Source organism: Equus quagga, chromosome 6 (assembly GCF_021613505.1).
Source record: "Equus quagga isolate Etosha38 chromosome 6, UCLA_HA_Equagga_1.0, whole genome shotgun sequence".
Classification (NCBI taxonomy): domain Eukaryota; kingdom Metazoa; phylum Chordata; class Mammalia; order Perissodactyla; family Equidae; genus Equus; species Equus quagga.
The window spans coordinates 2,302,450-2,328,395 of NC_060272.1; the positions used below are offsets into that span (position 1 = coordinate 2,302,450).

The following is a 25,946-nucleotide window of genomic DNA, read 5'->3' on the forward strand; positions in this document are numbered from 1 at the left end:
ACCTGTCCCTCTGGGTGTAGACTGAGGGTGGCCCTGCCCCTCTGGGTATAGACTGAGTGTGCACCTGTCCGTCTGAGTGTAGACTGAGAGTGGCACTGTACCTGCGGGTGTAGACTGATTGTCTCAGCAGACGGGCAGGTAGACCGCAGTAGATTAAAGATGTGTGCTATACCCAAGAAACCACTCAATAACAAGGCAATTACAACTAGCAAGCCAAAAAGGAGACAAAACTGGGTTATTTTAACAACATTTGATGGGTATGCTGCCATCCTGTGACCTGCGCTTCCCTGGGCCTGCCGACCAGTGCCCAGGGCCTGGAACCACCCTCCTACAGAACAGGTATGGCCCCTGTTCGTCCTCCTTTTTGGGAGAAGCCTTCCCTGTCCTGGGGCCATGGTCTTCCTTGCACTGCTTCAGTGTGAGCATCCTGAGCACCCGACCAGACCACCAGCACCTCCACCCTGGGTGAGAGATGGGGTCTCCACCTGCAGCAGGAGAGGCTGCACACCTTAGCCTGGGAGGGACCCACTGGCCCTGGGAGACCAAGCTGCGTCTTCTCCTTGTTATTAGAAAACCTTTCTCCAACCCATGCCCTGTGCAGAGTCCTCCCTGGGACCCTGACCTGTAGAGGGTGCCGTGGGCCGAGGTCTGGGGCTTCTCCTGTGGGGGCTGTGAGGGTCTTTCCAGCCTCTGCGTGGTGGGAACCTTCACCTGAGACTGGTAGCTGGATCTTCCTGCTCCGTAATGCTCAATCCAAAAAAGGCAGAAGAGAGACAAGGGTACAAGTAGCAGATGGGACAAGTAGAAGCAAATAGCAAGACGACAGACTTAACCCCGACGCTGTCAACACTCACGTCCAACGAGACTGGTCCAGAGACCCTGTAAAAGGCAGATGTTTGCGTGGGGTGGAGAAGCAAGCCCCAAGCGTGTGCAGTTCACAAGAAGGCACTTTAGATGTCCAGAGACAGACGGGTGAGCTGGAACGAGGTCGCCGTGTAACCAACCAGAGCGAAGCTGCGGTGACTCTGTTAGCAACACGTAAAGTAGGTTTGGGAGCAAAGAATCCCGCCGGGAAAAGAAGGTCATTTCATCATGACAAATGCACCCATTCGTCATGGACATTACAAACCTCATGTTTATGCACCTGATAACACACCTTCGAAACATAGGAAGCAAAACCTGATAGAGCTGCACAGAGCAGACACGTCCACAATTATAGGCAGAGATTTCCCTTGCAAGGTCTCAAACCAATGACATCAGTTTTCACCTTGAGAAACTAGAGGAAGAGGAGCAAATTGAACCCAAAGAAAACAGAGGAAAGGAAGTAACGAAGACCAGAGTGAAAAATCAATGACGCAGGAAACAGAAAAACAACGGAGAAACTCACCAAAACCCGAAGCTGATTCTTTAAGAAGATAAAAAAAAAAACACCCTGATAATCCTCTAGGCAGACTGATCAGGAAAAAAAGGAAGACACAAACGACCAATGTAGGCGACATCACTGAATATTCTACAGAAGTTAAAGGAAAATAAGATGATATTATTAAAAATTTTATGCCAATAAATTTAACAACTTTGATGAAATAGACAAATTTCTTCAAAGACACAAACTACCAGAAGTCACTCACGAGGAAGTAGATGGCCTAAATCGCATAATATCTACTAAAAAAAACTCCGCATCCAGCTGGCCTCGATGGGGAGTTCCACCAAACACGCAGAGGAAATAGCACCAATCGTACACAACTCTTCTGGGAAACCGAGCAGGACAAGTACTCCCAAATTCATCCTTCTGCTCTCCAGAAGCTCTGTCAAAAGAATGAAAAGGCAAGCCACAGAGTGGGAGAAAATATTTGCCAAGCGTATATCTGATAAAAGATTGGAATCCAGAACATATAAAAGAACTCTTAAAACTTAACAATAAGGAACCAGCAGCCCAATAAAACAATGAGAGAACCAGACAGGACACATGGTGGCAAATCAGCACGTGAAAATGCGCTCAACATCATCAGTCACTAGGAAAACGCAAAGTAAAACCGCAGAGAGACTCCACTACATACCTAAGAGCGTGGCTGAGGTGACGGAGGCCGCCCACAGGATGTGGAGGAGCTGCCAGGGGGCATGGAATGGCACAACCACTATGGAAATCAGTTTGGGAGTTTCTTAAAAAGTTAAACATTCATCCACCATGTGAGCCAAACTTCCCACTCTAGGGCATTTACCCAGGAGAAAGGACGGTGCGTGTCCACACAGATTCAGTTACGAAAGTTCATGGTGCCTTTACTTGTACTAACCCGAGACCGGAAACAACCCAAATGTCCACCAACAGGCAAATGGATAAGCGGTTGTGGCGCATCCATGCCACTGAGTCCTATTCAGCAAGAAAAGGAGTCAACTATCGATACACAGCACCACGGATGAACCTCAAAATAGTCACACTGAGTGAAAGAAGCCAGGCAAAGAGTCCATTCTGTGTGATTCCACTTATGTGAAACTCTGCAAAGTGCCAGCTCTTCTGTGGTGCCAGATTGGTGTCTGGTGGGCAGGGGGCACGAGAGAACTTCTGGGCAATAGGCGTGTTCCCCACCTTTATTTCAGTGCCGGTTCACAGGTGCATCACGTGTCAAAACTCATCAAGTTGCAGACTTCACATGTGTTTGGCAGTCTTGTCGTTTATAGCTCCACGAAGCTGTTGTCAGAAAGTGTTGATGATTGCCAGCATGCTGTGGGACAGTCCTACGCTTTTGCCAAGTAGGAGTATGTTATGAGCATTTCCCATGCCACCAAAAATTCTGCTTTTGATGGCTAAATACCATTCCAGCCCATGGATGCATGGCAATTTATTTAATCTCTTTTCTTGTCAGTCATTTGGGTGGTTTGCCTACTTTTTACTCATTTAAATGACACCATGATAAACACGTTATTACATAAATTTTTGTAAATTATCAGATTATTCACGAAAGCTGAATGGCCAGAGGTGGAATTATTGAAGCGAAAGTCTAAATTCGGGTGTTTCGTGCCCCCTGCAGGTTCAGGATTCGGAGCTGCCACCAAGGCGATGTGCATCGGCATGCGGTACTGGCGGCCTGAGCGGCTGGAGACCCTGATCGAGGTCAGCGTCGAGTGCGGCAGGATGACCCACAACCACCCCACAGGTGAGGCAGGCAGCCCAGCAGGGCCTGTGTGTGGCTCTCTGCCCGACAGACTGGACCGGAGCCTCACGCAGTCACACACTTTGTTTGATTGGATATTTGCTGGCAGACTTGTGTTCTTTAATCTTCAGTTCTGCTTAAAGTCTGTTTTCAACCTCGAAGCAGGGTTGGCGATAGGCGTGGTAATGTTGGAGGAACTGTGTCAAGGCAGGACTCCTCACCGGTTTTGGCATCATTCACATCAGAATGAAAGAGAAGGGGGAGCACCAGTTCTCCGCAGGAGGCTGGGGTCTGGGTGGAAGCCACTGGAGTTAGCGCTGGTGTCGTTGTGTCAGCAGCCCGGGGTTGGGCACCGTGCTGTGCCGGGGCTGGGGCTCGCAGACAGACAGACCCCTCCCTGGCTGTGTGAGCTGGACCGAGTCACTTCACGGCCAGTGCCTCTTTTCCTCACCTGCAACATGGGGATGATTATGGAACAGGAGCCGTGCCTACCTAGTGTGTGTGGGGACAGAGTGAGTGGAATAGAGAACTCAGCACACGCCTGCCACACTGTGCGGGCAGCGGGGCCAGCTGCGTCCTGGGATTTCCCATCACACATCCATCACACGGGGGAGGGCAGGCGGGCGGCCCAGCGCCTGACTGTGAGACATGACTTAGAAAAGCAGTCAGCTCCTAATTCTAAAAAAGAAGGATGACTTGACACTCTTATACCTGTAACCGCCCTTAAATCATGGCCAGCGGGGTGACGTGCCCCTCCCCAGCCCCCACGCGGTCTGGAGGCCGCCAGCTGCTCTCCGGTGACTGCGCTCCCCTTTCAAGGTCACCTTTGGTGTCCATTTTAGCTGGTGTCGCTGGCCGAGGCTGCCAGGGGGCCCCGTGTCCTCTTGGAAAGCACGCTGACGTGCAACGCGGCTCCTGATGAGTGGATGTCACAAAGTGTGCCGATGAGTTCACCCGGGCGGTGACAGCCTGAGCCACGAACTCCACAAATAAGTCCATTAAATGTTTAAAATTTAAGCAGAGAGGCGTACAGTTCCACCAGGCAGCATCCTGGGTAGTTGGAAAGGAGTCAGCGCTGGGCATCTGCTGATTAACTGGTTCAACTAGGAGCACAGGAAACATCAAAGCCTTCAAACACGAAAACGTGAGCATTTGGAAGCAGGATGATGAGGACAAGAACCTGGGTTGAGAACTGGAACCTCTGAAACACTGGCTACGCATTGCCCACTCTAGTTAAAGAAACGTTGTTTCACACGCTCAGTCGTTAAATAGTCTGTATTTCTGGGGTGATGACTGAGAATGTCTTAAGGGTTAGTACAGGGAAGTGCATTTTAACTCCACTCGTCTTTTCGAGTTTTGAACCACCTCCGGCAGCGAGTGTCACAGTTTTTACGACAGTGTACATCGTCCTAGACCCCGGAGCTGACACCCTCCGTGACAGGAGGCGGAGGGAGGGCAGGTGGTCAGGATGGTGACTGAACCCTGGGTCTGAGGACGAGACCCTTATCCCTGCCCTTGCGTGGTCCGTACCTGATGCCTCGTGGAGTGGCCAGCAAGCCACCGAGGCGTCTCAGGGTGGTGGCAGTGCTGTCTCTTGGGCAGGCGTGGTCTGCGTTGCCCCTCACCGTGGCCGGCCTGGCGGGCACTCACTGGTGCCTAGAATCATCTCAAGGTGGGTATTGTACTCTCTGTGCAGAGAGGAAATGGAAGGTCCAAATGCTCAAAGCAATTGCCCAGGCTCCATGCCCTGGTAAATGGCGCCTCTGGCATGCCAGAGCATGAGTGTGGCCCAGGTGTCATTGTCCCTCTCTCCCCACTGCCCTCCAGGCTTCCTCGGGTCCCTGTGCACAGCCCTGTTTGCATCTTACGCCATACAAGGAAAGCCGCTCGAGCAGTGGGGGAGGGACATGATGAGGACAGTCCCTCTAGCGGAAGAATACTGCAAGAAGACCATCCGGCACCTGGCAGGTGAGCCTGGCCTCCGTGCTGTCACCCTGGCCTGGGCCCATGGAAGAAGGGCAATCTCAAATCACACTCAGATTCAGACAGACCCAGCTCCCTGGAGGTCAGGGTCCTTCTCCCCGCCTGAAACCAAGAGCATCCCCCTGGGGTCCACGTGAGCAGGCTGACCCACAAAGGAGGTCTGAGGAACTGCTTGGCCCAAGGGCAGCACCCACTCAGGAGGGCCCCAGGCATGCACGGGGGTCCACGGGTGCTGGCCGCTGCGTCCCCATCTGAGGCTCCTGCCGAGCCCCGACCCCAGCTCTGGCTGCAGCCAGTGAGGAGTGGGGTACGTACTAAGGTTTAATTTTCCATGTTGTCCTCAAGTAGCCCATTCTTCAGCCGGGGGGAGGGACGCCAACACGGACGTCTGCTGTGCTCCTTGACCTAGCAGACAGCTATGCCTGACCCCGGAGACTTTCGAGTCTCCCACATGAAAACCAGACAGAGATCCGTGCCCACTGATGACACGTGCCCCCAGGACCCTCTGTCTGTCTGAATGGCTTGCACCCTTTGTGGCCAGGAGTGGGCCGTTCCTCAGCCCGTGCAGCAGAGCCTGATGGCATCAGGGGGCTGCGGGCGGTCTGGGGAGCAGTCACGGGCCTCCTGTGCTTGTCTCCACCTGCACCGCTTCCCACGGGTTCCCCGAGGTCCCTGGCCTGGCACAGAGGCCACAGGACCAGGAAGCCCACGGCTCTCGGGCTGCGTGAGGAGTGCAAGCAGCTCGTGCGACCTTGATAGTCTGAGGTCGTCAGGAGACCTTCTAGAACAAGTTCTCTGGTTCGTCCTGGAGGAGAGGGAGGTGGAGGCCTTGAAGGTGGAGCACTGAGATCTGCCTGGACTGCCGGCGGGTCTGCAGTCATGGCTCTGTGCTGCGGTGCCCCAGACGCAGACAGCACAGCGGGGTCTGTGGCCCATTGTGAGCCAGTCATGTCCCGCGGGCGTTCTGGCCGCTGCCCACCCCACTGCCCAAGAGGGCAGATCGAGTGGGCGGGAGAGTGGGATGTGCTCGCCCAGAGCCAGGCTGAGGGACGCGGGGCCCTCGCGGCTGGTTCCCAGACGAGGAGCGCCACCTCCCCTCATCTGTGACCAGTGTCGCTGCCGCTCCCACTCATTTCTGAGTCAACGTCCTCTGCGCCAAAACACCTCGGAAAAGTTGGGTCAACACCTCTGGGCTTGGATGTCAAGCTGTTCACTAGGAATAATGAAACGCCTCTCCCTGCACTTTGCAGGCACAGACTTGAGTTAATGAAAACACACAGGTTCAGAATTTTCAAGAGAATGTGCTTCAAAATACTGCGATTGCTACCTTAGTTTCAGAATATAGTGAAGTGATTCTTTGAGTTGCTTTTTTCCCCATCTCCATCTTCGTTGCTGTTGTTTCAAAGTAGCTACAGATTTGCACATTTTCGAATTTCTGGCGCAATCACTGAGGCCGGGTGCAGGTTCTGCCCGGCCCCGCACCTTCTGTGCCCACAAGGTCGCCAGCCACCCCCTCGCCCTGCGCCCGGTGGGGGCCGTTGCGTCCTGCCCACCATGTTCTTTACCTTTAGAGTACCAGGAGCACTGGTTTTACTTTGAAGCAAAATGGCAGTTTTACTTGGAGGAGAGAAAAATCAGTGAAGACGTGGACAGTAAAGCCACCTTTCCTGACCACTATGACGCCGAGGAGAGGGACAAGGTAAGCCTCGCGGTCGACAGTGGGGGCGGGCGGGCCCCAGGCTGAGAAGCCGTCTGGATCTGGACAGCGTTATCGTCTTTGGAGCCCCCGGTCCACGGGGGCTGCCCAGGCCGTAGAGATGGGCCAGGGAGCAGCTGCGTGTGGCAGGGGCCACGGGAGACCCCTTGTCCCTTGCGCGGCTGGGACTGAAGGTACCGCTCAGTGGCTCCCTGCCGCGCTGTCCTGACAGCCCGGTGACACTCTCGCAGTCCCGGGTCCAGCTCCACTTCCCATCACACTCTGCAGCCACCGACACGCTGTCGTGCTTGTTCGTCTGCGACTGTGTCTGAATGCTGGAGCGTGAGCGCCTTGGGAGGTGCCTTTCCTTCCCGCCATGCGTCCCTACCCCAGGGCGCTGCCTGCACACAGGTGGCGTTCCACACGTGCACGGCCAGCACATGAACAGCCATCTGTGGGACGAGCGCCGGATGCGGTGCTCTGGTGCAGACTGTCATGGTGCCAGTTTGGCCGGTGCCTCTGACCCAGGCTCTTTCCTCAGACCTACAGGAGGTGGAGCTCGGAGGGGCGAGGGGGACGGCGGGGCCACGACGCCCCCATGATTGCATATGACGCTCTCCTGGGAGCCAGGAGCAGCTGGACGGAGCTCTGCCACCGGGCCATGTTTCACGGAGGTGAGGCCCCTTCTCATGGCCGTGGGCTTCCCGGCACCGTGACAGGACGTCGGGCTGCAGGCGTGAGGCCAGCCTCCCCAGCCCCAGGATGTGTGTCCTTCTCTAGACTGGGCATCAGTCCCGGCGTCTGGAGCACGGGCATCACAGGCCGCAGGCAGGTCACGGCATCCCCAGGGTGGCCCGTGCGAGTCTGAGCTCAGAGAGTGTGGTGCTCAGGGTGGCCTGGGCGGGGGGCCTATCTCCCTCTGTGCAGCGGGGCCAGGGGCTCAGATCCACTGGGGCTGGCTGCACAGAGCTCTGCTCTCTGCGATCGCCAGCACCTCATCCGGCTCCTCTGCAGACTCTGTGGTCAGAGGTTGCCCTTTGGAGCCAGTTGGCCCAGGTTCGAGCCCTGGTTCCGGGCCTGTCTCTCTGTGAAGGGAGAACACCCACCTCATGGTGCCGTTGGGACCGTCCAAAGCCAGCGGCCAGGAGCTCAGCGCCGGCCTTCCGTGGTGGCCCTCGTCCCACCACTGGGCACCTTTGCCTCCCTCCCGTGGCCGTCCTCCCTGCGAGGGTGAAGCAAGCAGGTCCGCAGCAGACGTCACCTCCTGCCGGGCATCAACTCTCTGTCAGTCTCACTGTGATGGTGACCAGGGCCCCACTGCTCTTGGTGCCAGCACGGTTGAGAGGACAGTGCTCCCCAGGGGGCCAACGGGGGCTCCCTGCTGGGGACGTGGAGGGAGGACACAGAGGGAGCCAAGGGCTGCAGGCAGGTCATGGGAGGAGGGGCCCGGCAGAAGGGGCAGAGGGTAGCAATCCGCCCAGACTGGCGCAGGAGCTGAGAGCGGGAGGTGGGGAGCGCAAGGGACAAGGGAGCCCGTGGGGATGCGGGACACCCCGGAGAGCTGGAGGGGAGGGGCCCTCGGGACGGCCGTCCTCACAGGACCGGTTCCTGGAACCAGAGAGGCGTCTGTGCACGATCGTGTCCCAGGAAGGAGGAAGAGGACCCCTGCCTGCTCTACTGGGGACAGCAAAAGCCCCCCAAGACCCAGGGGGTGCTGCCCAGAGCAGAACTGGGGCGGGGAGGCTGAGGAAGGCCTGCGCTGCCTGTCCCGGGGCGGTCGGCCCAGAAGAGTCTCTGAGCCAGCCTAGCCCTGGATGGCAGGGGTTCACGGTGACAGCCCCTTCCGCCCTGCCCCCAAGCCCCTGAGGACCTGTGTCTCCCTTCCAGGTGAGAGCGGGGCCACGGGGACCATCGCGGGCTGCCTGTTCGGGCTGCTGCACGGCCTGGACTCCGTCCCCCCGGGGCTGTACCAGGACCTGGAGCACAAGGAAGAGCTGAGCCGCCTGGGCGCAGCCCTCTACCGCCTGTCCACGGAGGAGACGTAAAGCCCTCTGCCACTTTCCCTTCCCGGGGGGCCGAGTCCGGCTCTGGGTGGCAGGGTGTCCGCAGGCAGCGCCAGAGCAGCTTCCGGCTCGCCGAGAACCCGCCTAACCGGCCACAGTCACACTTAATGCTCCCTCCTCATTTCACGGTCCTCTCGCTCCATAAAATACATTGTTTGTCCTATGAGAACGTTCTTCCTGTCCTAACGCAGACCGAGCGCATTATTGATGTCACACTGGATTTGCCACTCTCAAACCTCAAATACAGTGGTCATGAATAGCCTCTTGGACAATTAGTGTATTTTATTCTGTCGCAAAACTAATGCTGTTCGCTGACTCACTTCAACAAAACTAACCGCGACGGCTCTGCTCGGACGGCCTCCTCCATCCGCGGAGCTTCCTTCACGGTTTCTAGCTCTTAGACACGCGCTTGGGCAGCTCCCCGGCCTCTGCCGCCCTCCGGGCGTCTCGAGCTGCGTCTGCCTCTCTGCGTGTCCCCCACAAAGCAGTGGTGCCAGCGCCGCGGGGGCAGCCACCGCACAGCCTTTAACCTGCCAGCCTGCGTTTTTACTCACACTAGACCCTAAGACCAGCCTCTTTTGGAACAACTGACGGGGAACCACACGAAGGGCCCCGGTGCTGGCCCTGCCTCTGCCCTCTGTGTCCGCAGCTGTTGCACCCGTGGGGTCGGGTCCAGCCCACCCCCACTCCACCCGGGCTCGCGAACGAGGAAACAGAGCTGTTCCTGGGGCTGGGGTTTCTCCTCGAGTCGTGAGAAAGAGAACACTTGCTCTTGTTAAAAATAACCCTGGACACGATCTTTCTGGAGTGGCGTCTGGTGTGAATAAAACAGCAGTTGGCGACTGATGTGTGACATGGCGCTTGGCGGCTTGGCTGGCTCTGTCCCGTTGATGGCAGCCTCTGCTTCCGAAGGCTTGCTCCTGAGCACAGCCCACGGTCCCCAGAGCCTTGGGACCCTCGCTGGCAGATGCTCGGGCGCTGAGGCCTCCCGGGACCGCCCGCCTGCCCTCCGCTTCCTGGCCACTCCTGCTGTCCTGGGCTGTGGGGGCGGGACAGACGGGTGTGAGCCAGTGTGGGGAGGTGGACCGAGAACCGCCTTCCAGGAGCAGAAACCCAGGTAAGGCGAGTCACGCTTTTCCTAACGCGCGTCACACGAGGCTCGCCGTTCTGGGGTGAGACCCCTCACCAGCTCACTGACGGGGGTCTTTCCATTCTGCTGTGCGGAGGAGACGCCGCCCCAAATGAGCCAGGAGCAGGCGGATTAGAGGAAGGCTGGTCGCTCTCCATCTTATTGACCGTTTAGGAGAATTACATTCGCCCTCGGGAGCCGGGGAGCCATCCATTTACAGGGAGATTCCGAGTTCAAACACGCCCACCAAAATTCATAGATCATAAGATAGAAGCTGTCCCCCACTTTATTTCCCATCACAGGGAAACGCAAAAGTGGAAAAGAAAAAGCCATAAACAGGAATGAGGTGAATGCTTCACCTACTCAAACTTTTAAAATGTGACCCCTGCTGGTTTCATTTTATTATAAAGGCAGCACACGCACAGCTGCAGAGTCTCAGATGCCAGGAACGGGGCGTGTGGAGGCCGCACCCGGCTCACACGCCAGCCAGAGAAACCTCAGCCATGCTTCCTCGAGGATCCTTCCAGAAGTGTCTCTACACACACCAGGGCTGCGTGTGCACACTCGCGTTTCTGTCACACACACACACACACACACACGATTTCTCTCCACGAAGAGGAATTTAGACTACGCCATGGTTTCCTTTCGGCATTTTTCACTTAGCTGGTTTTGACTGTTTTTCTGTGTCATCATCACGCGTCCACCTCAGTCTTTTTGACTGCGGCCCGATGCTCCATTTACACGTGGAATTGTAACTGGACCCCTGTTGACATAGTTTTAAGGTGTATCCATTTCTTAAGCGACATTTTAAAATGCTGCTCCTCACGTTTACTTCAAAACATGGCTTCCCCATCTCTTCTGAGAACTGAACCTCCGCCAGCAGCACAGCGACTTTTCTTTGGGGCCAGGCGGACGCAGAGCGCTGCCCGCGGCTGGGACGTCCCGCCCCAGGAAGACTGCGTGCTGGGGCAGCCTCCTGCGTCGCCCACACTGCTCAGAAATTCCCAGACTGCAGGCCGATTTCAATTAATTCACATCCCCAGACTCTGCGTAAGAGGGTTTGCATTGAGATTTAGGTCACTTTTCCCAGTGTTTTTGTACCGGGAAGCCAGACACGAGGCAGGTTCAGCAGAGTCGGTCCCTCCTCCCCACGCAGGGCTAACTCACCTGGCGAGACTAGCAGGCTACTCACAGGGTCCACACCGTCCCGCGGCCCCGCCAGCCACGGCACACCCCCAGGGCCACCTCAGCGCTTGGCGCTCTGCTTGTGACCCCCACTGCTTGAGTGTTCCCTCCACTGTGCTCCCTCCTGGGAGGGGCAGGCAGGCACTGCTACTGCCGGTCCTGCAGAGAGGACACAGCCCAGAGGTCGGGGCCGTTAGTGAATGGAGAGGGGACCCCACTCGGCCTGTCGACCGCTCCTGCTTCTTAACCTCTAATTCAGCAGGACTCGGCCAGGTCCCTGCCTCCCCCAGCAAGACCCTCGTGGACACGAAGCCCACTTGTCACCCGCGGCCTTGCTTGCTTCCCGTCCTGTCCAGATGGCTTGTTTTCAAACACACAAAAAGTCACAAAATTGCCCAAAAACTCCCACATGCCCCTCACCCACTTCGCCAACTGCCAACACCAGGCCCATCCACCTTATTATTGTCTCTTGCTCCCTATACACCTCAGACATGCACACGAACACACACAGAGATACACACACAGAGAGCTACACACACACACAGATGCACACAGAGCTACACACACACACAGCAGGAGTTGTAAGTAGGTCTTGGGGAGCATCCTGCTCACTTATTAAATCTCGGGGCCTCAGCTAGCCTGGGTTGGACAGACGCCCCTTTCAGAGCCAGGACCAGGCTGTGAGGTGCAGGGGCAAGACCGTGGGGGACCCCAGCCCAGACGGCTGCTTGCCGTTCTTTAGCCAGACTCATATCCAGGGAAACACGGAGCTTCACGCTCTCTGACTCTGACTCATTGGCACAGTTTCCACTGTGAGCTACCTGGTCACTAACAAACCTGGAACAGACACCTGTTACTGAGCTTGACTAGGAAACAGTTGCTGTTGACGTGCTGCTTCCTGGTTCTGACCAGCCGTCAACAGCAGCATCAGCCCTGTGGGCTCACTGTGTGACAGCCACGTGGCCTGCTGTCAGCCGCCCCTAGGTGGGGATGGGGTGTCCCAGGAGGAAATGCAGGGACTGCCTGGCCGCAAAGGCGGGAGCAGAACAGGAGGCAGCCCAGCTCTCATTCCGGCCCCTTCTGAGCCCATTGGTGCCTCTAAAGCACCTGAGGGGAGGCATTTATTGAGCGCCTGCTGTGTGTGGGGCCCTGCCAGGCGCCAAGGTGTGCAGGCGGGTCAAAGGGAGCGCTGCCCTGCTGCCTTTACTCCCCGACTGCGGGACGGGCCTGCTGAGGGAGGGGCCTCGGTGGCCGCAGAGCCGTGCCAGGGTGGCGGAGGGAAGAGGCTTTGTGAGGCTGGCGGGTGTGTGCTGGTGAGTGGCAGAGCGGGGGCAGGCCAGGTCGGGGTCAGCCAGCGCCCGCTGAGAAGGCAGGACGGAGAGTCGGGGCGCAGCTGGCCAGGATGGCCAGGGAGATCTGCAGGGACTGGGGGATCTCAGCCAGGGAGGGCGGGGTCTGCCGTCCCACCCTGTCCGTAATGCCACGGGCGCGTTCAGCTGGTGGTCAAGGCAGGCCCACATGGAGGCTCCTGTGTCCTTGTATTTTTGAGTGACCTCTCGCCAACAGAGCTGCTGACGGGGCTAAATTAGGACTGTTTACTGCAGGCCTCCTGTTTACACTGGCCCCTGCGAGAGACTATTCGGTTCCCGGCCTGCACGGCTCCGCCGCGTCCACCCCCCAGTGGCAGGGGCAGGTCACTTGGCGGGACAGCGGCTGAGAACAAAGCCAGGGACCCTGCGACAGTCCTCTGGGGAGCGCTGACAAGACAGAAGCTCGGCCTGGAGGAGCAGGCCCATGCTGAGTCCTGCCCAGCCTGACCTTACTGCCAGCTCTGGGCAAAGTAGCTCCCTGCCCGCGGGGCTACATTCTAGTGGGGGAGCGAGTCAAAAATATGCATGATGTGTTTGAAACTGTGCCCGAGTCCCAGACGATAGTGCTACAGCAAGGGTCTCCCAGGCGGTTGTGTGTTCAGGGGGTGACCTCAGGATGGGGCATGTGGAGCCCGAGGGCAGACTGTGCTAAGCAGAGGGAATAGCTTGCACAAAGGCCCTGGGGCAGGAATGAGCTAGGAACTGAACCATGGCCAGTACAGCTGGAGCGGTGCACAAGGTGGGGAGAGCAAGTTGGGGTCAGAGGGCCAGATGGGCTGAGCCCGTGGGCCTGGAGACCAGGGCAGGATGTCCCTGCAGGGAGGGCAGGAGCCCAGCTCAGCAGCAACAACGGACATGGCTCGGAGGGTTATTGTGACACAGATGTTGTGAGCACGCAATGCACTACATCTCGCAAACAGAACGTGGTGTCCATCCAGTGGCAGGGGCGGCCCAGGGAGAGCAGAGATAGCCATGGAAAAAGCAGGCCGAACTCAAGGAGGAGCGTTCATCCACGATGGTTGTAAACACACCACTTACGGAAGGAGGCCGTGCAGTCTCCCTTTCTCATCACAGCCCCGGGATACTGTCCTGATCTACCACGCCTCATGATGGCTCGCAGGCGAGGCCACCTTGGCAAGGGAGGGCTCACCCGAAAAAGAACTTTGAGGTCCAGCTAATCCCCTATTCCTCAGCCCATAAATCTTAGAAAAGCATCCTGACCTTCTCTGGGAGTGAAGACTTCTCCAGATGATTGTGAAAGCATCTGGGAACTTTCTGAAACTCTACCCGTGGGCTGTAATGCGCGCCAGTGGGGCTCCCGTGGGCAGCGAGGGGCAGATCTGCGACGCTGCGGTTTTGGTGGCTGTCAGCTGAGTGGGATGCTGAGCAACGTCGTACTTTAAAGCTGGCCAACAAACCTCCACGTGGCGTGCAGGCCCCGCGCTGGCCGAACAGCTAAACCAGGTGCAGGACCACATGCCGTCAGAAGGACGCGTAGCAAGGCCAGCCCAGGGCGTGGCTCCTCTGGTGTCACTGTCACAAAAGGGCACAGCTGTGCTTCCTGGAACAGACGATCAGTGTCAGGACTGTGGCGTGGGGCTCATGGGTGTCCAGACGCTGAGACAGACCGCTGGCCGACGCCAGAGCGAGCGATGGCGTAAATCCATACCGAGCTTCGTGTCTCTCCACTTCTTCCAGATTCGCCTCGATGGCGACGAGAGGCTGATGGGCCTCTGCTGCAGCTGGGTTCTTTGTCCTTCCACCAGATGGTGGGGCGCAGAGGCCGGCAGGCATGGTACGTGAGGTGGCACTGAGGTCGCACGTGGCTGATCCTCATGGCCTTTCTGCAGACATCAGTGTCCCCTAAGCACGTCGTCAGTGTGGCTATTTCAGTCACCTGAGCAACTCAGCCCGCAGAGTCATGAAGATGATTGAAATGACCAAGGCAGCCAACGACTCGGGGCTGGGTGGCCGGCCATGTGGCCGGCCGTGTGACTGGCCGCTCTGGAAGCTCACTTGTCTCCACCTCAGACCCAGCGAGGCTGCTTCCGGTGCCTCCTGGAAGCTGGAGTCCTGGACCCCAAAGGTCCACGTGGCGTGAGGTGCTGAGATCCCCATCTCAGCCACTGCAACCCCTCCACATTCAGCTGGGATCTCCCACACACATGTGACAATCAGCCTGCGAGGCCCATGACCAGAGCCCTTGAGGAGACAGGAGGCTGGCCACACAATGCTTAGCCACAGGGGTGTTAATTCAGTCAACAAACACTGCGGGCCCGCCATGTGCTAAGAGCTAAGGTCCCCACTCTGTGTGAAGATACTCACGCAAGAGAGCAGAGATGGAACTTCAGTAATTAGGCCGAGAAAGTGCCTCTGTGCTGAGCACTGCAGAGCAGCGCAGAGGACCCAGCCCGAGGGTCGGGAGGATCCCGGAAGGGGCGTCTGTGCCGAGACCTCAGCCAGCAGGAAGGAGGGAGCGGGGGTAGAGGCACGTGGATGGGTGGCAGGCTGCACGGCGGGGCCGTGGTGAAGGAGGAGAGTGGGCGGGGCCGTGGTGAAGGAGGAGGGTGGACACAGAGAGTGGCTGGGGTCTGTGGTCCTTTTGGCAGGAGGGGCCTGGACCGGATCCTAAAACAGCGGCAGCCGTGTCTAGATGCGGCCCCCGCTGCAAGAGGCAGCGGGAGACAGGAGGGGCTGGCGAGGGAGGCGGCAGGAGCGGATTCCACACCCTCAGGCTGAGGGCCGCAGAGCTCGGCCGCCCTGGCTGTGGGTGTGGGGACAAGGACGACTGTGTTTCTGGGGCAGGAGGTGCCACGTGCCATGGTAGGAAAATGGGAGCAGGGCTTCGGGGGTCCGGGGTTGAGTTCAGCCACGTGTGAGGTGCCTGTGAGGCCCAGATGTCCGGCCAGGACCGAGGTCCGGGCAGTCTAGGGGCGAGCCCCCTGGCGTTCCGTGAAGCCGGGCTCAGACACGTCCCAGGCCCAGTTCTGCACATGTCACTGATGGTCTCCGCGGTTACATGGCTCAGATACGGGGGGCTGACGACCACCCCGAGAGACAGAGATAAACGTGTGCGCACAGAGCAGAGCGCCCGGCCGCAAGGGAGGAGCACCCAGCAAGGCCAACCCGGAGCCTGGGGTGAACCCCCAAAGCATCTGGACGCCCACCGTCTCGCATGCCTCTGGGGAGTGAGGAAGGGCTGCCCACTGAGATGCCACTGGGCTGCATACCACATGGTGACACTGGCTCACTGCAGAGACGTGGTGTGTGGCAGCCCTCGGTCACAGGACCACCTGCGCTGAGCACGGATTTTGTCGCCCCAGCCCCAGGGACGGACGCCACGCCACCACCTCGCCGGCCCCAGGCTTCCTCACCGCGTCTCCTGCAGACTACCTTTGACAGGCGGGGAGGGAGCCGTCAGGGACCCAAAGGAACACCTGAAATGCCCTGGCCTAGGCCACCAGGTGCCCGGCATTGGCTGACGCCCTCCTCCGCAAGTAACAGAGACTTCCGGTCGCCTGGGCAGCCCTCGGTGAGGTAACGGAGGGAGGACGTATGCAGACGCCCGGGGGCGCAGTCGTGAAAGCGGCAGGCTTGGCATGATGCAGGCGCCACAGATGTGTGTGGCCTGAGAGCGCCAATCTTCTCAAACAGATGTGTGTGGCCTGAGAGTGCCAATCTTCTCAAACAGATGCGCCAAAGGCTGTTCCAGCAGCACCAGGGTCGGCCACCCCTCTGCTCCCCCGTCCCTGATGCTGGCCTGGGGCATGTAGGGAGCCTGGGTGGCTAACGGCTGCAAGGACACAGCCTAGCACCTTCCCGGGGAGAGCACCTGGTGCTCGGTGCACCGGACAGGCGTCCTCGTGCCAGGGAGGGTGCAGCTGCACCCTGGGGGTCAGCTGCCGGTCGTTTCTACGCAGCTGCTGTCCGGCGGCCGGGCCGGCTCCCACTACCTGGTGGCTTGGGAGTGGGTTCAGGTTTGGGTTTTGTTTGAGGAGCCTGATTCCCCACATAGGTGCCCCACACCCACGGCCGTCCGAGGCTGGGAGGTCTCCATCCGTCCCAGCGGTGCTCAGAGCAGGGTCCCCGGGCCAGCAGCCTCGCGGCTCTGGGAACTTGCCACAAATGCGAGTTCTCACCCCTCGCAGACGGACTGAGTCAGAGGCTCCGGGGGTGCCGCCCAGCGCTCTGGATTCTAAGGAGTCCCCCGGCGCTCCGATGTCCACCAGCGTCCAAGGATTCCTAAAGCAGCCGCTTTCTGTCCGAATCCACGGCATCGAGGCGAATTTGGGTTCTCAGGGAGCCTGAGAGGCAGGGGCCCAAGGTCCTGCTGATGGATTCTCCTGCGATTTGCTGTATGGGGTCGCATTCCCAGGCACCGGGTCGGCCAGTGGGCTCACCCGAGGACGGGCAGGTTGCCTCATGAGGAACCGTCCACACTGAGCGGGGATGAGGCCGGGGGGTGCGCTGTGGTCCCCCCATCACGCCAGCACAGTGTCCCCACAGCCATGCGAAAGGACATTCGTGTGTGGCTTCTGACCAGAGGACTCTTTTTCCGGAAAGAAGCGTAAGTACAAAATGTGTGCCTGCGTGTCGCTCGGCCTGTTCTCAGTCTGTGGGGCTCCCGCAGCGCATGGCGGGCACGGCGGCCCGGCGGTCAGCTTCACAGCACGAGCACTTCCCTGGGCTATTTTCCCATAAACGTGACGTGCAGCCATTTAAGCAGCCCACGGGGGACGTCCAGGGTGCTCCCAGTGTTGTGGGATCGTAGACGACACGGCGAAGACCTCCCTCCCATACTCTTCGCTCTGCGTCCCATTTGTCTCCTGGGCTGCCGGGCGCATCTTTACAAGCAACGCTCTCCTCTGAGAGGTGGGAGGCGGCTCTGCCCCTCCAGGGAGGACCCCACGGCTGTGACACTGTGGTCGGCAGACACGCCCCTGGCCGCCAGGCCGCTCAGAGGGGGCCTTTCAGCCTGGACGCTGGGCTGAGAAACCCCTCAAACACCAGAGACCCCGCCCCCAGGAGGCCTGCAGTGGCTGGGCAGGGGTGGGGGAGCCACAGCGGCCTTGCTGATGAGCGTCTCACGGACAGGGCTGTGTGGGCTGGGCTCAGGGCCTCTCAGTCGGGGTTCTTCTGGGACTGTTTTCAAAGGGGTTCAGGAAGGCAGGTCCCAGCCGGGGCCCCCAGCTCTCTTCCCCTCCTCTCTGTAGCCAAGCCCACCCCCTCCCACTCCAGGGGTCCACCACCAGGCCCAGCGGCTCCTGCCCCAGGGACACCCCCACACAAGGCTGCGCCCCCACCACCCCGTACACCCCCCAGGGCCTGGCTGTCTCACTGATCCCTCAGAGGCTTGGCTCTGGGGACCCCACGCCCGTGGGACTGAGTCAGGATGTAACTACGATGTGAACCTCATTTTTCATACTTCAAGTCAGAGACGTGCACAGACCCACACAGAGAATACAAATCCTTTATGCTGGCTTTTTCCTATTTGTACGAGCATATGACTGTTATTTAAAAATGTAAATACCTTTGATATGCAAAGCATTTTTCCACAGTGCTCTCACAAATCTATTTAGTGTCGGCTTTCCAAAGGCCTTTGCGAAGGAGGACATCGGGTCAGAAATCACTGCTGCTTATCAGAGAAGGGAACGATGACCCACACAGGTGGTGGGTGTCCCCAACTTCCCCGAGACGCACTAGACCCCCAGCCTTCTGTTACTCCCCCTGGACTTCTTGGGGTATTTAAAAATGGGGTAGTTCCGTAAGAAATGTCCTATGGAGTCACCCTGGAAAAAATGATGATAAAATCTGTAACAATTAATTTTTTTCCTGCAGCCCCAAGAATGGCAAGATCTGCAGTGACAAGATGCCCATCGACGCCCAAGCCCTGAAAAGGAAGGTCAGCAAGGCGACATGCCACCTGGCCGCCCACGCCATCCTCAGCAGCCTGCTGCTCTATGTCACCGACCACGAGGACAGGCCCTGGGGGCTGCCTCCCGCCAACAGGGCAGAGGGCGGGGGGAGAAAGGTGAGCTGCACGCCAGAGCCCCAGGACGCCCACCGGCGGCCCACGCGCTTCCAGCTCCTGCAGGCCAAGTTCATGGGCCCTGGACGGGAGCCCTGTCTCAAGAAGACCCGGGAGGTAGGGAGGCTGATCTTCAAGGACAAGCAGGGCCCCAGCAGGAGCTTGGTGACGGCCACCATCGGCAAGCTCCTTGAGAAGACCCGGGAGCCGATCCATAGCCAGAAGCCCCGGTGGGGCCCGCCTGCCGGGAAGAGCACCGTGAAAAACATCCTGAAGATGTTCTTGGCTGCAGAGGAGAAGGAGGCTGCGGAGAAGCCACCCGCGGAGCGGCCCAGAGCTGCGGGAGGCCCCCTGCCGAGGACAGCGGGCAAGAGGAACTCAGTCCTGTCCAAGCTGCGGGAGAAGTTCGAGCAGAGCGGCTGTCTGTACTCCGAGGCCGGCGTGTTGCCGCTCCGCACGGAGGACCGAAAGAAGAAGAACCTGCGGAGGACGAAGATGCACCGGCCTCAGGCCCGCGTGCTCTGCATGGCCACCCTTGCCAGCACCTGCATCAGGACGCCCCTCGCCCGCTTTCTGGCCTGCACGGCCGAGCCCGTGCCAGCCTTCAGCATCGCCACTGTCGTCTGCGGCCCCAGGAGCTGGCTGTCCCACTGCGCCAAAATCAGCCGCTCAGATCTGGGGCGTGTGCCCAGACCAGCAACGGGCACGTCACCCAGTGTGGGGGAGACGGCGCCTGGTGGGAACAAGACACCAGGAAAAGGGCGGCTTGGTGGGGAGTGCTCAGGGTTCCCAGCGCCCATGACCACAGCTCCCAGGGACCACACGGGAACAGTGTCCCCCAGAGCAGGGCCCGAGTGTGTCCCTGAGCCAGCCCCCTCTCCTGCCTCCCGCAGGGGCGAAGCTCTTCCTGGCCGCAAGCCCACCACATCCCCACTGGCAGCAGCCAGCCCAGGGTACATCCAGGCAGCAGGAGGTGACAGCAGGGGGGCCCCCCAGGCAGAGGGCACTGCAGACAACACCTGGGGGATGAGAGGGGCAGGGGTGGCCCCCGCAGTCACATTGACTGTTTGCAGCTCGGAGGATGAAACAGAAAGATCCATTTCAGACTCAGAGAGAGACCCCCTCTTCGCCACCCAGAGGAATTTTCCAGAAGAGAATGTACCAGGACGTATCCCACCGCTCAACATGCACGCAGCCCAGGCCGCTCAGCGCACTCAGCCGGCCATCGAGCCTCCACAGATAATGGTCAGACTTCCCGTTGTCCACGAAATGCCGCCCCCTCATGCCACGCCGCCAAGGGCACCAGGTGGTGAGGACCAGCGTCCTGGTGCTCTGGGAGGAGAGAGTGCGATCGGAAACACAGAAGCGCCGTTTCCCACCACAGAGAGTGGAAGCCGCGGCCCAGCCACAGCCGGACTGAGGGAGCCCCCAGGTACGCGGCAGGGCTACTGGGCAGACCCCAGCCCCACGCCCCTACAGGGGGCTGCCAGCACTGATCGCCACCCCGCCGAGGCAGTGCCAATGCCGAAACCATGGGCAAGTTCCCCTGGAGGGAAGGGACACGAAGGCGGCCGTGGGAAGCTGGACCGGCATGAGGCTCGAGAGCACGTTTGCACAGACGCTGTTTCCGAGCTCACCTGTGAGAAGCAGCAGCTGCCAGAATCAGGGGCAACACCACCCCGCGATGAAGGCGCCCCATCACGGTACACCACAGCATCGGAGAGCCGCCCAGGAGGGACCCGCTGCTCTGCCTCTGGCTGGCAGCAAGGGCCGGTTCCCAGCGAGGAGCACCGGGCGGGCGGCCCCGCCCTGCTGGCGGCCTCCCCCAAGGACCGGACAAGGTCCGAGAGTTTGACCTCGACGGACAAGCACATCCTGCATGAGCAAGAACACGGGCGGGCCCCACTGCCCGCGTCTGCCCAGCCCCTGCTGATGGCCGAGGAGAGCACTACCGGCGGCCTCGGTGAGCACAGACCGTCCTCCTTAAATGGACGCCCGGAACCAAGCATCAGAGCCCCTGGGTGGTTGACTGCTGAAGGGGCCAAGAGTCACATAGCGCCAGCGCCCGGTGATGCCCTGAACCCCGAAAACAGTGTGGCCGAAGAGCGGAGGGCTCTGCACAGGGGAGAGCGCAGCTTGTCAACATGCCATGGTCTCCTAGCGGAGGACCTCGCTCGAGAACCCAGCCGCCCCCTCTTCCTGGCGCCCGGTCGGCCCTGGGAGCCCCACAGCAGAGCGGCACAGAGCAGCATCCGCCAAGACTCAGGGCCACGGCGGCCTCTGGCCTCGGAGTCCCCGGCAGAGCCCCAGGCCGCTCTCCCACTCAAGGCCGCTGGCACCCAATCTGTGCATGATGATCCCCTCGCGTGTGTTTCCAATGAATGGGCAGCGCGCACGGCGAAGGCGGCAGGAGGAAGCAGGGACACCATGTCCGCGCAGGCCAGCCCTGCGGCGGCTGACACCAAGTCCCTGGGGCCGCCCTCAAGTCATCCCCTGCCACAGGGACGCCGCACCAAGGGGCCGCCCCACCACACCTCGGGCAGGGGGCCGGCGCCTTCTGAGCCCCAGCAGGCCAGGAACGAGGACCGCGCCGCATCGGGAAAGCAGCGTCCTTCCAGCGCGGGGCCTACACCTCAGCCGTCCTTGGCGCCCTCGACGGCAGCAGAGGGCCAGCAGGTGGACAGGGCACCTCAGGAGTGTCCCAACCTCCAGGCGCGCCCGCAGATGGCATCCTGCACGCGGGCCGGTGTCCTGGAGGAGGTCAAGGTTGGGGAGAGGCCACAGCCACAGGCAGGCCGGGGGGGCCGGGAGGACGGGGCCTCAGGGCCTGCAGGACTGGCCGGTCCTGGAAAGGAGGGAGCAGCTCCTTGGGGCCAGAATGGCACAGTGTGTTGGGCTGAAAAGGCTCAGACTCGACCCAGGGATGAGCGGGCAGTGGAGGCCACGGCCACTGAGGTGGAGACGCCCCGGCTGTCAGCTGCGAAAGGCCTGGAACATCTGTTCCAGCAGCGGGGGAGGCGTGAAGAGGAGCCCGCTCGCGGACACGGTGCGCCCACTGAAGAGAGCCAAGCACCTTCCCCCTCAGAGAGGCTGGGGCGCCCGGCACGGGCCCAGGCCGGCAGGATGGCCCCCCACGACCTGGCGCGGCCCACAGGTGGCTCGGCAGCAGTGGCACCCATTGCAGGCGATAGCGGAAAGTCCCAGGGACCGGCTCCCAGGGGCGCCCAGGGGGCACCCAGAGCGCCGCTCAAGACCGGAGAACGGCGGCCTGGGGCGGCTGAGAGCCAGCTGTGTCCCCGCCCTGAGCCCACCCGGGGCTCTGCAGGGTCCCCACCTCAGCCTGGGGGCCGCCAGACGCCCGGCGTCCCGGCCCAGGAGGGGCCCGCAGACATCCCCAGGGCAGCTGAGAGCCAGCCCCGTCACCACCCTGAGCCTGCCCGGGGCTCTGCAGGGTCCCCGCCTCAGCCTGGGGGCCGCCAGACACCTGGTGCCCAGGCCCAGGAGGGGCCCGCAGACACCCCCGGGGCGGGGAGAGGCCCATGGGAGCCCGAGCATCGCCGGAGGTCAGCACGCTCGGCCAAGTACCGAGCCCAGAGCTTCTGCGACCAGAGGTCCTTCGACCTGTCCTTCAGACCCGCCGCTCTCAGGGCCGACGCCGCGGTTGAGCCGCAAAAGTGAGGCCCCCACCCCGCACCGCCTCGTCCCACGCCCCAGGCTCCACTCCTCGCCCGAGTGTCGTTTTCCCTGAACAGTCGGCCTGTGGTTTCCTGTCGCTCTGACGGCACTCAGCCCGGAGGGTCCCGGCTCCAGGACTGACACCCCCAGCATCGCGAGCCCCGCGGCGCCTCGGCCTCAGCGCTTCCCCGCAGGAGGTTTGAACAGCAAGGACGAGGAACAGACTCGGACACACAGGCGTTGGCTCCAGGCCCCCTTGTGTCCATGCGTTCTCCGTTTCATCGGAGGCAGCCTCACGAGGGTGTCTGCACATGTCCATCTTCTCACTGAGCCAAGAGCTGTTTTTAGCACTCAAACGTGCGGTGCTGGACTTTGCATGCGTCTGTCCTGTCCCATCTGGGGGGCCCAGGTCAGCTTCGGGCTTTTTTTCTGTCATTTTGTTTTGTTTTTATATTTTCTTTTTTGAGGAAGATTAGCCCTGAGCTAACATCTGCCACCAATCCTCCTCTTTTTGCTGAGGAAGACTGGCCCTGAGCTAACATCTGTGCCCATCTTCCTCTAGTTTGTATGTGGGATGCCGCCACAGCATGGCTTGATGAGCAGTGTGTAAGTCCATGCCTGGGATTCGAACCAGCAAACCCTGGACCACTGAAGTGGAATGGGCGAACTTAACCGCTGCGCCACCAGGCTGGCCCCCAGCTTCGGGCTTTGAGTGTCTTCCTCCCCTTGTGGGGTCATCTGCAGGCACAAGTGTGGCCGGCCTTGGACTGTGGCCCCTGCCTCGCTCAGACGCAGCCTGTGCGGCCCCCTCGACGTGGTCTGGGGAGGTGAGTCGCCCACCAAGTGCCGAGTCAGGGCCTGTGATGCCAATGCAGGCGCCGCCCACGTGGCCCCACACGTTCTGGAAGAAGGGCCAGGAGCCTCGGTTTGCTGCAGCGACTCCCAGGGGAGGACCGAGTCCCTGACCCCACCCAGCCGCATGACGGGCAGGGAGGTGGAGTTAGGGCACTGGGGTCCGGGGTCGGGCACCTCCTGTCCCTGCTGAGCACGGCCGGCACCCGGGCAGCTGGGCCGGAGCAGAGCAGCCCGCAGGACACGCCCAGGTCGCTGCAGGAGGGGACGATGCAGAGCGACGATGGTCGCCGTCAGCTCTGCGGTTCCATGTGCCCCGTCCCAAGGAAGCTCTCGTTTGGACACTGGTGCGAGGAGGAAAGCGACACGCCACACTGTCTCTGTGCTTCACCGTCATCTCAGCAGCCTCTGTGGGGCCTCTGAGTCCTGCCGGGATCCTGGTGTTGTCGCTGATTAACGATGCGAACGCTGGCTCTCTTGACGGCTGCTCCTCTCCTGAGGGGCACACGGGTGTTTCCCGCCGCAGCCTGAGACCTCACACTGCTCCCGTCTGCTCCGTCGCTGAGATAATGTGTTTCCAGACTAGAAATTGTGAATTGTGCACAGCAGTGAAGGTTAGGAAATAAAAGCCATCAATAGTCACACGGATGACCAGCTGTCTCTTCTAAGGCCCAGACACAGCTGGGACCATGTCTGGTGTGCGGTTTAAAAACCTGATGCTGGGGCTGGCCCCGTGGCTGAGTGGTTAAGTTCGCGCGCTCTGCTGCAGGCGGCCCAGTGTTTCGTTGGTTCGAATCCTGGGCGCGGACATGGCACTGCTCATCAGACCACGCTGAGGCAGCATCCCACATGCCACAACTAGAAGGACCCACAATGAAGAATGTACAACTATGTACCGGGGGGCTTTGGGGAGAAAAAGGAAAAAATAAAATCTTTAAAAAAAAAAAAAAAAAAAAAAACCTGATGCTGCAGCGCACGTGTGTTTTCAGGGGCCACGAGGTCGCGTTTGAAAACCAGACGTGTGTGCTGCCCGGTCCACCCTGCGGACACACCAGAGCCTCGGGGTTTCCGGAAGGAGCCGCCGCTGGGACCCTCCCCACGGCCCAGCTCTCTGTTCTCGATGACACCCTCCCTGTGGCAAGTGGATTTCTGCTGTTTGAAGACCCAGCGACGTTTGCAGCTGAGCGACCTAAACAATCTGCTAGTCCTGGGGGAGCTTCCCCGACGGGTGCCATGATCTGAAGGACCATTTTGAGGAAGGTCTCCTCCGAGTTAGGCTTTGAACAGACGCTCAGTGAGAGCGGGCTTTGTCGGTTTCCGTCCTGTCCGTGGCGAGGCCGGGCGCTGTGGTGTCTCCTCCGTCCAACGTGACAGCTATGCACGTGACCCGAGTGGCCGAGCTTCCTGTGGGCTGAGTGGAGTCGTGAGGTCCCTGCCTGCCAGCTGTGCCTCGTCCAGGGATGGGCTCGTGTCCTCCGCTCTCCCCTGTGCAGTCGGGCAACTGATTTAGAACCGAGCAGAGGGGAAACTCCCCCAAGTGCAACAGCAGGCGCAGCTGAGAGTGCCGTGGGGGCGCCCGGGGTGCTGGGCTGGACCGCGGTGCTAGGCACCCCTCCAAGGGCAGTGATGGGACTGTGCTCTGGGCCTAACCATGTGGGTGTCAGCCTGGCCTGCTGGCTGTTAGCAGCACGAGTCGGCGTGTGCGACACGCACGGTGCTGCCCCGTGCCCAGTGTCTGGACACGTGGTTGAGGACCCTGACTTCTGGGAGTGGAGCCGGGCAGGCGCCTCCCCCACTGCGTGTCGCTCCTGCTCACAGGGTGGACGGGGCCAAGGCCACTGGTTTGGGTGCTGTTCGTTCCACCTCTGCTGGGAGGATGGGGTGCCCGTCTTCTCAAAGTGCGGCTGTGGGGGTCCAGGTGCCCCCTGCCCAGGAGTCTCGGGAAGCCAGCACCCAGACTTGGGGTTGCCTCCCGGAGCTGCAGAACCCAGGAGGCTCATGAGACGAGTGCGCAGGGTGGGCGCACAGGCCCGCAGACGAGGGGGCTCTCCCAGCCCTGCTGACGGCACCTGCTCGCCCCCAGGGGCGTCCTCGCTGCCGCCGGGATGGGGACTTAAGATGGGCACCATCTTATTTATTTTCTTTCTTTCTTTTTTTTTTTTAAAGATTGAAACCTGGGCTAACAGCTGTTGCCAATCTTCCTCTTTTTTTTTTAAGGATTGGTACCTGGGCTAACAACTGTTGCCAATCTTTTTTTTTTTTTTTCTGCTTTATCTCCCCAAACTCCCCCTGTACACAGTTGTATATCTTAGTTGCCGGTCCTTCTAGTTGTGGCATGTGGGACGCCGCCTCAACGCGGCCAGATGAGCGGTGCCATGTCCGGGCCCAGGATCCGAACCCTGGGCCGCCGCAGCGGAGTGCGCAAACTTAACCACTCGGCCACGGAGCCGGCCCCTCTTTCTTTCTTTATACTTTGTTCCACAAAGCACTCGAGGCAACATTTGGCAAAGACCACGAGGACAGACAGAGGAGATAAAAATATGTTCACTGGGCGTTCCCTTTTTAAAATAAGAAGCAGTGGGGGTTGTTGCTATTTTTACATAGACCAGAAACTCTGCTGGAGGAGGCACAAGTGGTATGATTTTAAGTGTTGGAAAAAATGGTCAGAATCTCCTCCAGGCTGCAGCTTCAGAGAACCACCTGCTGAGCCCCGCACATCTGTTAGGTGCTGCCCGCTGAGCCCCGCATGTCCGTTGGGAGTCGCCCGCACGTCCATTGGGTGCTGTCTGCTGAGTCCCTGCATGTCCATCGGGTGC

At 59.9% G+C, this 25,946-nt stretch overlaps 2 protein-coding genes and 1 long non-coding RNA gene across 5 annotated transcripts in view; 1 reads left to right on the forward strand and 2 right to left on the reverse strand.

Annotated features, from left to right (window-relative positions):
- LOC124240994 (uncharacterized) overlaps window positions 1-3,016 on the reverse strand; it is a 6,975-nt gene extending 3,959 nt beyond the window's left edge. The window contains exons 1-2 of the long non-coding RNA XR_006889072.1: window positions 2,058-3,016; window positions 623-1,805 (exon numbers count right to left, since the gene is read on the reverse strand). This is a non-coding gene — a long non-coding RNA (uncharacterized LOC124240994). The remainder of the gene's footprint in view (window positions 1-622; window positions 1,806-2,057) is intronic.
- Window positions 1-22,818, forward strand: part of ADPRHL1 (ADP-ribosylhydrolase like 1) — a 29,520-nt gene extending 6,702 nt beyond the window's left edge. Inside the window, exons 4-9 of one of the 3 annotated variants that reach the window (XM_046664403.1) lie at window positions 3,027-3,152; window positions 4,977-5,117; window positions 6,704-6,831; window positions 7,370-7,502; window positions 8,716-8,869; window positions 18,414-22,812. In XM_046664403.1, coding sequence (XP_046520359.1) covers window positions 3,027-3,152; window positions 4,977-5,117; window positions 6,704-6,831; window positions 7,370-7,502; window positions 8,716-8,869; window positions 18,414-22,281 — 4,550 coding nt within the window. In that variant the 3' untranslated portion in view covers window positions 22,282-22,812. Of the gene's footprint in view, window positions 1-3,026; window positions 3,153-4,465; window positions 4,822-4,976; window positions 5,118-6,703; window positions 6,832-7,369; window positions 7,503-8,715; window positions 8,870-18,413 lie in introns of those variants that run through there. The other 2 variants (XM_046664404.1, XM_046664405.1) reach the window with 2 other exon arrangements.
- Window positions 22,819-22,853: 35 nt separating this feature from the next.
- LOC124240992 (uncharacterized) lies at window positions 22,854-25,380 on the reverse strand. The gene is made up of 2 exons (XM_046664411.1): window positions 24,091-25,380; window positions 22,854-23,843 (listed from the first exon to the last, which is right to left on the reverse strand). The coding sequence occupies exons 1-2, from the start codon at window positions 25,257-25,259 to the stop codon at window positions 23,795-23,797; spliced, it is 1,218 nt and encodes a 405-aa protein (XP_046520367.1). The 5' UTR covers window positions 25,260-25,380; the 3' UTR covers window positions 22,854-23,794.
- Window positions 25,381-25,946: the final 566 nt, after the last annotated feature.